The sequence below is a fragment of the Acipenser ruthenus genome, unplaced genomic scaffold (assembly GCF_902713425.1).
Source record: "Acipenser ruthenus unplaced genomic scaffold, fAciRut3.2 maternal haplotype, whole genome shotgun sequence".
NCBI lineage: Eukaryota > Metazoa > Chordata > Actinopteri > Acipenseriformes > Acipenseridae > Acipenser > Acipenser ruthenus.
In genome coordinates, this window is record NW_026708785.1 from 5,001 (window position 1) to 15,000 (window position 10,000).

Below are 10,000 nucleotides of genomic sequence, written 5' to 3' on the forward strand. Positions count from 1 at the left end.
AGACAGACAGACAGACAGACAGAGCCCCACAATCCTGTTCAGTTTTGATGCTACAATATAATCCCTTCTTCTTGGGGTCTGTGTTAGTTTACTACATTCTGAAAAGAGTTTAGTTTCATTAAAGCTGCAGACAGACACACAGACAGACAGACAGACAGACAGACACACAGACAGACAGACAGACAGACACACAGACAGACAGACACACACACACACACAGACAGATACAGATAGACAGAGATACAGACAGACAGACAGACAGATAGATAGATACAGAGAGAGACAGACAGACAGACAGACAGAGCCCCACAATCCTGTTCAGTTTGACGCTACAATATAATCCCTTCTTCTTGGGGTCTGTGTTAGTTTACTACATTCTGAAAAGAGTTTAGTTTCATTAAAGCTGCAGACAGACAGACAGACAGACAAACAGACAGACAGAGCCCCAAAATCCTGTTCAGTTTGACTCTACAATATAATCCCTTCTTCTTGGGGTCTGTGTTAGTTTACTACATTCTGAAAAGAGTTTAGTTTCATTAAAGCTGCAGACAGACAGACAGACAGACAGACAGACAGACAGACAGACAGACAGACAGAGCCCCACAATCCTGTTCAGTTTTGACGCTACAATATAATCCCTTCTTCTTGGGGTCTGTGTTAGTTTACTACATTCTGAAAAGAGTTTAGCTTCATTAAAGCTGCAGACAGACAGACAGACAGACAGACAGACAGAGCCCCACAATCCTGTTCAGTTTTGACGCTACAATATAATCCCTTCTTCTTGGGGTCTGTGTTAGTTTACTACATTCTGAAAAGAGTTTAGCTTCATTACATTGAGGGTCACTGTGTGTGTGTGTAGTGTCCGTGCGTGCGTGCGTGCGTGCGTGAGTGTGTCTGTCTGTGTGTCGCTTTAATGAAACTAATGAATCTATTTGTGAACGAAGAACACTTGAAAACTGAAAAAAAACGTTATTTTTGAAACTTTCTATTATAAATAAATAAATAACAAAATAATAAACTCAATGGCTGTTCGGAAAAAAAAGAGTAACCGATAAATAAATAAAATATATATATATATATATTTTAAAAAAAAGGCACCAGCATGGCCAGGTCATTTCTAGGGGTCACGGAAGGGCCAGTTCAGGTCAGTGGGGGTGTGTGTCAGACCTCTATAACGATACATCACCGACAGCTCTGACCAGAAACTTTTCCAGAAGCTTCACTTCATTGAAAAACGTCCCATTTCAGAAATCTAACCCTAAAAATACTTCTGGACTGATATTCGGGCTTCCGGTAGACTGCCAGAACTTGAAAACGCGTCACACGTTTTCAAACACGTCACGATTCTAAACGCGTTTTAAGATTTTTAAATTCCCTCTGATGTTTGTTTTGTAAAGTCTTGGACGGGTTTAGGGTTTGTAACACGTTTAAAACCGGGCTGTTTTTAAAAAAAAATCCAAATCATTATGCCTAACAGATTATTAATCGCATAACTTTGAAGAATTATTTAGTTAGAAATGATTCAACTCCTGCGTTGCTCCTGATGACGTAATAAACTCCGCCGCTTAGGGACACAACGTTTCTATTTTAGGACACAGACGTGTCGTTTAGCTTACAGTGTGGCGTTTTATCAGCGATATCGTTATCAGTGATATGACGATGTTCATAGAGTTTAATATTTGATTATATATATATATATATATATATTATTTATGTCTCAATCCTAAAATTCTAGGTGAAACTTTATATAGAGTTTAGACTATAGGAACGCTCCACTGTCAAGTATCTGTGTGTCTCAGTGTCTGTGTCTCAGTGTCTGTGTCTCAGTGTCTGTGTGTGTATCTGTATGTGTGGGTATCTGTGTGTCTGTGTGAGTATCTGTGTTTCTCAGTGTCTGTGTGTCTGTGTGAGTATCTGTGTGTCTCAGTGTCTGTGAGTGTATCTGTATGTGAGTGTATCTGTGTGTCTGTGTGAGTATCTGTGTATCTCAGTGTCTGTGTCTCAGTGTCTGTGTGTGTATCTGTATGTGTGGGTATCTGTGTGTCTGTGTGAGTATCTGTGTTTCTCAGTGTCTGTGTGTCTGTGTGAGTATCTGTGTGTCTCAGTGTCTGTGAGTGTATCTGTATGTGAGTGTATCTGTGTGTCTCAGTGTCTGTGTCTCAGTGTCTGTGTGTGCCTCTGTGAGTATCTGTGTGTCTCAGTGTCTGTGTGTGTGTGTCTCTGTGTGAGTATCTGTGTGTTTCAGTGTCTGTGTGTGTGTCTCTGAGTATCTGTGTGTCTCAGTGTCTGTGCGTGTGTGTGTGTCTCTGAGTATCTGTGTGTCTCAGTGTCTGTGTGTGTGTGTGTCTCTGAGTATCTGTGTGTCTCAGTGTCTGTGCGTGTGTGTGTGTCTCTGAGTATCTGTGTGTCTGTGTGTGTGTGTCTGTGTGAGTATCTGTGTGTCTCAGTGTCTGTGTCTGTGTGAGTGTAACTGTGTCTGTGTGTGTGAGTGTATCTGTGTGTCTCAGTGTCTGTGTGTGTGAGTGTATCTGTGTCTGTGTGTGTGAGTGTATCTGTGTGTCTCAGTGTCTGTGTGTGTGAGTGTATCTGTGTCTGTGTGTGTGAGTGTATCTGTGTGTCTCAGTGTCTGTGTGTGTGAGTGTATCTGTGTGTCTCAGTGTCTGTGTGTGTGAGTGTATCTGTGTGTCTCAGTGTCTGTGCGTGTGAGTGTATCTGTGTGTCTCTGTGTCTCTGTGTGTGTGTGTGTGTATCTGAATGTCTGTCTCGGTGTGTGTGTGTAAGTGTGTGTGTGTCAGTGTATCTTTATCAGTGTGTGTCTCAGTGTGTGTCTCAGTGTGTCTCAGTGTGTCTCAGTGTGTGTGTGAGTGAGTCTCAGTATCTGTGCTGTTTGTATTTAATTCAATATTCATTACACTCTCATCAGATCTGTTTCTCTTTCTGAAAACCAGCTGCTTCCCCCATTCCTTCTGCCTCGCCCCATCTCCCCAACAGGTGGGCTTATTGTCTCCAAATTGTCCCATTCCCGTCTGGGACCGCCCCATTCATGTCAGGGGAAATGGGGCAGAAAATTTGGGAGGTTTGCTAGCGCCCCTTTCCAAACTTCAATGCAGACAGACAGACAGACAGACAGACAGACAGACAGGGGCTCTGCAATGGCAAGGCAATAATGGATCTGTATTACACTGAGGGGCGATGGTAGCACAAGTATAGGGCAATCACTCTATAATATAGAAAACTATGACTATTGAAACTCAGGGGGACTGTCTGAATCGTGTTTGGTGTTGCTGTATAATATATAAAACTATGGCTATTGAAACTCAGGGGGGCTGTCTGAATCGTGTTTGGTGTTGCTGTATAATATATAAAACTATGGCTATTGAAACTCAGGGGGGCTGTCTGAATCGTGTTTGGTGTTGCTGTATAATATATAAAACTATGGCTATTGAAACTCAGGGGGACTGTCTGAATCGTGTTTGGTGTTGCTGTATAATATATAAAACTATGGCTATTGAAACTCAGGGGGGCTGTCTGAATCGTGTTTGGTGTTGCTGTATAATATATAAAACTATGGCTATTGAAACTCAGGGGGACTGTCTGAATCGTGTTTGGTGTTGCTGTATAATATATAAAACTATGGCTATTGAAACTCAGGGGGGCTGTCTGAATCGTGTTTGGTGTTGCTGTATAATATATAAAACTATGGCTATTGAAACTCAGGGGGACTGTCTGAATCGTGTTTGGTGTTGCTGTATAATATATAAAACTATGGCTATTGAAACTCAGGGGGGGCTGTCTGAATCGTGTTTGGTGTTGCTGTATAATATATAAAACTATGACTATTGAAACTCAGGGGGTCTGTCTGAATCGCGTTGCCCCCTCTCCTCTCTCGTCCCTGGGGGGTTAAAGTTCAAGCTCTGCCTCCTCTCCTCTCCTCCTCCCCTCTCTTTTCACGGCAATCTGTTCTTGCTGACCCCCTCCCTCTCTCCCCCCTCTAACTTTGAGAGTTCTCTCGTGTCTTTTCAAACTCATCCATTGTGTCTCTTTCTCTTTAAACAAATACATCGGCATTCATGTGTTTAATTCACCCTATTTTACATCTCCCTCCCTCCCTCCCTCCCTCCTTTTCTCTCTCTCCCTCAAGTTTTCCACAGTCTTTGTTTAACATATTCATAGTCTCTCTCCTTTCTCCTCTCTCTTCTTTTCTCTCCTCTCTCCTCTCTGCTCTCTCCTCTCATATCCTCTCCTATCCTCTCTTCTCTCCTCTCCCTGTGATTAAAATGTAATGTCTTTATAATATATAGCACTAGACCCTGATATTGATGCGATCCAGCCCTCTGAAATGTCTTTATAATATACAGCACTAGACCCTGATATTGATGCGATCCAGCCCTCTGAAATGTCTTTATAATATACAGCGCTAGACCCTGATATCGATGCGATCCAGCCCTCTGAAATGTCTTTATAATATACAGCGCTAGACCCTGATATTGATGCGATCCAGCCCTCTGAAATGTCTTTATAATATACAGCGCTAGACCCTGATATTGATGCGATCCAGCCCTCTGAAATGTCTTTATAATATACAGCGCTAGACCCTGATATCGATGCGATCCAGCCCTCTGAAATGTCTTTATAATATACAGCGCTAGACCCTGATATCGATGCGATCCAGCCCTCTGAAATGTCTTTATAATATACAGCACTAGACCCTGATATCAATGCGATCCAGCCCTCTGAAATGTCTTTATAATATACAGCGCTAGACCCTGATATTGATGCGATCCAGCCCTCTGAAATGTCTTTATAATATACAGCGCTAGACCCTGATATTGATGCGATCCAGCCCTCTGAAATGTCTTTATAATATACAGCGCTAGACCCTGATATTGATGTGATCCAGCCCTCTGAAATGTCTTTATAATATACAGCGCTAGACCCTGATATTGATGCGATCCGGTCCTCTGAAATGTCTTTATAATATACAGCGCTAGACCCTGATATCGATGCGATCCAGCCCTCTGAAATGTCTTTATAATATACAGCGCTAGACCCTGATATCGATGCGATCCAGCCCTCTGAAATGTGTTTATAATATACAGCGCTAGACCCTGATATCGATGCGATCCAGCCCTCTGAAATGTCTTTATAATATACAGCGCTAGACCCTGATATTGATGCGATCCGGTCCTCTGAAATGTCTTTATAATATAATTATAGTTTTATACTAGTTGCATAGTCCTTGCACTAGGAATCTGTAAATGACGTGGAAGACGATACTCATTAACATATCTTTGATCGTTACGATTCTAGAATCCCAGGCACACTTTCTGTAGCCAATAGGGGCGCAGGGGGGAGGAGTCTGTGCGGTATAAAACGAGAAAGTTTTGGACAATTGAATTAGATTCGCTGTAGGATAGCAAGCACACAGACACAGACACAGACACAGACACAGACACAGACACAGACACAGACACAGACACAGACACAGACACAGACACAGACACAGACACAGACACGGACACCTGATGCGCTGGCATACTTATTAATAAAACACACAAACACGCCAAAATACTCTTTTTGTACATCGATATAGACACAGAGACTCTCTCTCTTCTCTCTCTCTCCTCTCTCTCCTCTCTCTCTCTCTCCTCTCTCCTCTCTCTCCTCTCTCTTTCTCTCCTCTCCACTCTCTCTCAACTCTTCACTCTCTCCTCTCTCTCCTCTCCTCTCTGTCTCTCTCTCTCTCTCTCTCTCTCTCTCTCTCTCTCTCTCTCTCTCTCTCTCTGGGTCCCTTTCGGTTCAGTATGGACTCGGTTCTGTGGTGCTGTGAATCGGACCGGCTGACTCTCCGAGCCCCGCTCGACCCGGCTCTCAGCGGCCGGCGGGCTCTGGACTCGCTTCTCCGGACCGAAGAGCGGTACCTGCCGTCCCCGCTGTACTTCAGCGAGGTGCAGACCGGCGTACAGCCGCCGATGAGAGGCGTGCTGGCGAGCTGGCTCCTGGAGGTGAGAAATGATGACTATTCTATCCCAGACGACTCGCACAGGTGCCACAGGGCAGCTCAGAGTTACAATGAAAGATTCATGTTTAAACACAGTCTAGTTTACACTGAGTGTGAGTAATACTGGGCTGCAGCCAGTTCGGATCACGTCATCGTCTCCATTGGGACAGTGGGAGCGCATCAAGCTGAGGATCCAGCATCGGGGTGCTGAGCTCAAGCAACTGCGGGGAAAATCAACTACAACTCCCGTGAGCCTCTAGCGTCAGCCCCGGTGCAGAGGCGTGCTGGGAAGTGTAGTCGGAGCGGTAGAGCAAGAGATCTGTGTGACGCTGTGAGAAATCAACTACAACTCCCGTGAGCCTCTAGCATCAGCCCCAGTGCACAGGCATGCTGGGAACTGTAGTTTTTTAAAATGGTTTTTTGTTACTCGGAATTATAACTAATTGTGTAGTTCATTTTGTATTATTATTATTATTATTATTATTATTATTATTATTATTATTAACATCGCTCTTGTGATGCCTCCTGTAGCTGTGTTGCGAGCACGCTTGCTCGGAGGAAGTCTTCGCGTTGGCGCTCAGTCTTTTGGACCGGGTCCTCTCTCTGGTTCCGATGCAGAAGTCCCGGCTGCAGCTCCTCGGAGCGGCGTGCCTCTTCCTCGCCTCCAAACTCCGGCAGAGCGAAGCGCTCCCCGCCGACAGCCTGTCCCGCTACTCCGACCGCGCCTTCACCGCGCACGACCTCCGGGTAAGTCCGCGGATCTCTGTATTAGATTGTATTGAACAGAGGAAATCACAGGGCTGGGAATCAGACTCCTATTCCACAGCAGCGTGATCCAGTCCTGGTTTCACTGGGAGTTTAATAATCAGACACACCCTGAGCTTGTTAGCTAGACACACTGGGGGCTGATCAAGCTGGTAGCAGTAAAACCTGGACTGGATCACACTGCTGTGGGATAGGAGTCTGATTCCCAGCCCTGTATAATTCAAATGGATAATGGCATTTACTGTGTTTTAGACACTGATTTATAATCAGTTAATATATCCAGTTGATTCTCTCTCAGTCTCTTCTGGTTTGGAGTTTCTGATCCAGTGAAGTTCTGGATGATGAAGGCATTAAAACGTTTCTCTGCTAACTTGACTTTCTCTCTCAGTCTCTTCTGGTTTGGAGTTTCTGATCCAGTGAAGTTCTGGATGACGAAGGCATTAAAACGTTTCTCTGCTAACTTGACTTTCTCTCTCGGTCTCTTCTGGTTTGGAGTTTCTGATCCAGTGAAGTTCTGGATGACGAAGGCATTAAAACGTTTCTCTGCTAACTTGACTTTCTCTCTCAGTCTCTTCTGGTTTGGAGTTTCTGATCCAGTGAAGTTCTGGATGACGAAGGCATTAAAACGTTTCTCTGCTAACTTGACTTTCTCTCTCGGTCTCTTCTGGTTTGGAGTTTCTGATCCAGTGAAGTTCTGGATGACGAAGGCATTAAAACGTTTCTCTGCTAACTTGACTTTCTCTCTCAGTCTCTTCTGGTTTGGAAGATTTCAAACTTGTTTTGTTTTCTCAGGACATGGAGCGAATGGTCCTCACTAAACTGGGATGGGACGTTGCCGCGGTGACCCCGCAGGACTTCCTACCTCACTTCCTGTCTGCTGTAGGTCTCTCCGCGGACGGAGAGGATCAGTATGGAGAGTTAATAAGAAAACATTGCCAGACGCTCATCACCCTCTGCGTCAGTGACATCACCTTCCTGGCCACGCCCCCTTCGATTATCGCCGCCTCCTGCCTAAGCTCCGCCCTAAAGGGGTTGGCCTGTAAAAGGGGTCCTTCAAACGAGCTGGGGCTGTCCATTCAACTTGCCTGTCTAATTAACACAGACCCGGTAAGTGTGTTAATTTTATTAAACAATTAATTTAGATGTTTTGCATTTTAGTTTCATTAAAGCTGCAGACAGACAGACAGACAGACAGACAGACAGAGCTCCACAATCCTGTTCAGTTTTGACGCTACAATATAATCCCATCTTCTTGGGGTCTCTGTTAGTTTACTACATTCTGAAAAGAGTTTAGCTTCATTAAAGCTGCAGACAGACAGACAGACAGACAGACAGACAGACAGACAGACACACAGACACAGAGCCCCACAATCCTGTTCAGTTTTGACGCTACAATATAATCCCTTCTTCTTGGTGTCTGTGTTAGTTTATCCAGTCCCTTCCTCACTTTCACAATTCAGGAGATCCTGCTTTTGTGCTCCGGGCTGATAGAAGCCGCGCTGAGCGAGAGAATAGGAAACGGAGAGAGGCGGAGAGGAGAGAGGGAAGGGAAAAACGAGGCGACGGAGGAGGTGGAGAGATCAACGACGCCGACCGACTTCAGAGACATCAACCTTTGAGGTGACGGAACCCAAGTCTCCCACCTCCCAGTCCTCTTCCCACTGAGCCATCTGTGTAGCTAAATATCTCAGAATGTATCTTATCTATCTGTCTATCTATCTATCTATCTACAGTTTGTTCTGAATTATTTCTGGTCAGATCCTGCCCCCTGGTGGATAAACTCACACACTACAGCTCGGGCCAAAAGTTTTGCATCACCTTTGTGACGTAAATAAAAGAAGAAAAAACTATATGAACATAATTTGAGATTTTATTAAACATCATGTGATCAAAGAAACTACTTTCTTTGGACTCGGCTTTCATTGGACTCTACGAAGCTGAGGGAGTTCATTCTATATATGTATAGAGGGGGATGATGCAAAACTTTGGCCATAGCTGTACATGATAGAGGTCTTGTATCGCTTGTGATAGGAGACCGCAGCATAAAGAACTACAGCTCCCAGCATGCCTCGCCATGGCCGCGGGTGCAGAGGCATGCTGGGAGCTGTAGTCCTATAACCAGTGCTGGAGCGATTCACTGTGCCCTTTTCTTTAACCACTGGACCACACAGCCTCCTACAATGCTTCCCTATGCTTAACCAGACCTCTCTGTGCTTTACAATGCTTCCCTATGCTTTACCAGACCTCTCTGTGCTTTACAATGCTTCCCTATGCTTTACCAGACCTCTCTGTGCTTTACAATGCTTCCCTATGCTTTACCAGACCTCTCTGTGCTTTACAATGCTTCCCTATGCTTTACCAGACCTCTCTGTGCTTTACAATGCTTCCCTATGCTTTACCACACCTCTCTGTGCTTTACAATGCTTCCCTATGCTTTACCAGACCTCTCTGTTTTACAAATCCATTTATTTATTTATTTATTTATTTATTTATTTATTTAATGTCTATTTTCTTGTAAACTTTTATCCATGAGATTTCTTTTTAATTGCTTTCCTTTTATATTAATGATTTGTGTTAATTAATTATAATTATCAGTGTCTCTGTTATGCATTTATTTATTATTCCTAGCATCGTTATTTAAAATTAAACATTTTTAAATGTCACTTACATTAACTTGTTTTGCATTTATTTATTCATTAAAATGTATTCATTATTATTATTATTATTATTTATAATTTAATCCTGCTATCTGTGTGCTTTACATAATTATTGTAGTTTTATATAAATATTTTAAATAAAAATACTTTTACTGAAATACTGTTTTTGTCTTTAATCTGTCCAGAGAGAGACACACACCCAGATACCTCTCTGTGCTTTACAATGCTTCCCTCTGCTTTACCAGACCTCTCTGTGCTTTACAATGCTTCCCTATGCTTTACCAGACCTCTCTGTGCTTTACAATGCTTCCATGTGCTTTACCAGACCTCTCTGTGCTTTACAATGCTTCCCTATGCTTTACCAGACCTCTGTGCTTTACAATGCTTCCCTATGCTTTACCACACCTCTCTGTGCTTTACAATGCTTCCCTGTGCTTTACCAGACCTCTCTGTGCTTTACAATGCTTCCCTGTGCTTTACCAGACCTCTCTGTGCTTTACAATGCTTCCCTGTGCTTTACCAGACCTCTGTGCTTTCCAATGCTTCCCTATGCTTTACCAGACATCTCTGTGCTTTA

At 43.7% G+C, this 10,000-nt stretch overlaps 1 protein-coding gene across 1 annotated transcript; it reads left to right on the forward strand.

Moving 5' to 3' along the window:
* Window positions 1-5,133: 5,133 nt before the first annotated feature.
* LOC117421657 (G1/S-specific cyclin-D1-like) lies at window positions 5,134-9,487 on the forward strand. The gene is made up of 4 exons (XM_059021792.1): window positions 5,134-6,005; window positions 6,533-6,748; window positions 7,559-7,873; window positions 8,227-9,487. Exons 1-4 carry the CDS (start codon window positions 5,805-5,807, stop codon window positions 8,383-8,385), a joined length of 891 nt encoding a protein of 296 aa, XP_058877775.1. The 5' UTR covers window positions 5,134-5,804; the 3' UTR covers window positions 8,386-9,487.
* The last annotated feature ends 513 nt before the right edge of the window (window positions 9,488-10,000 follow it).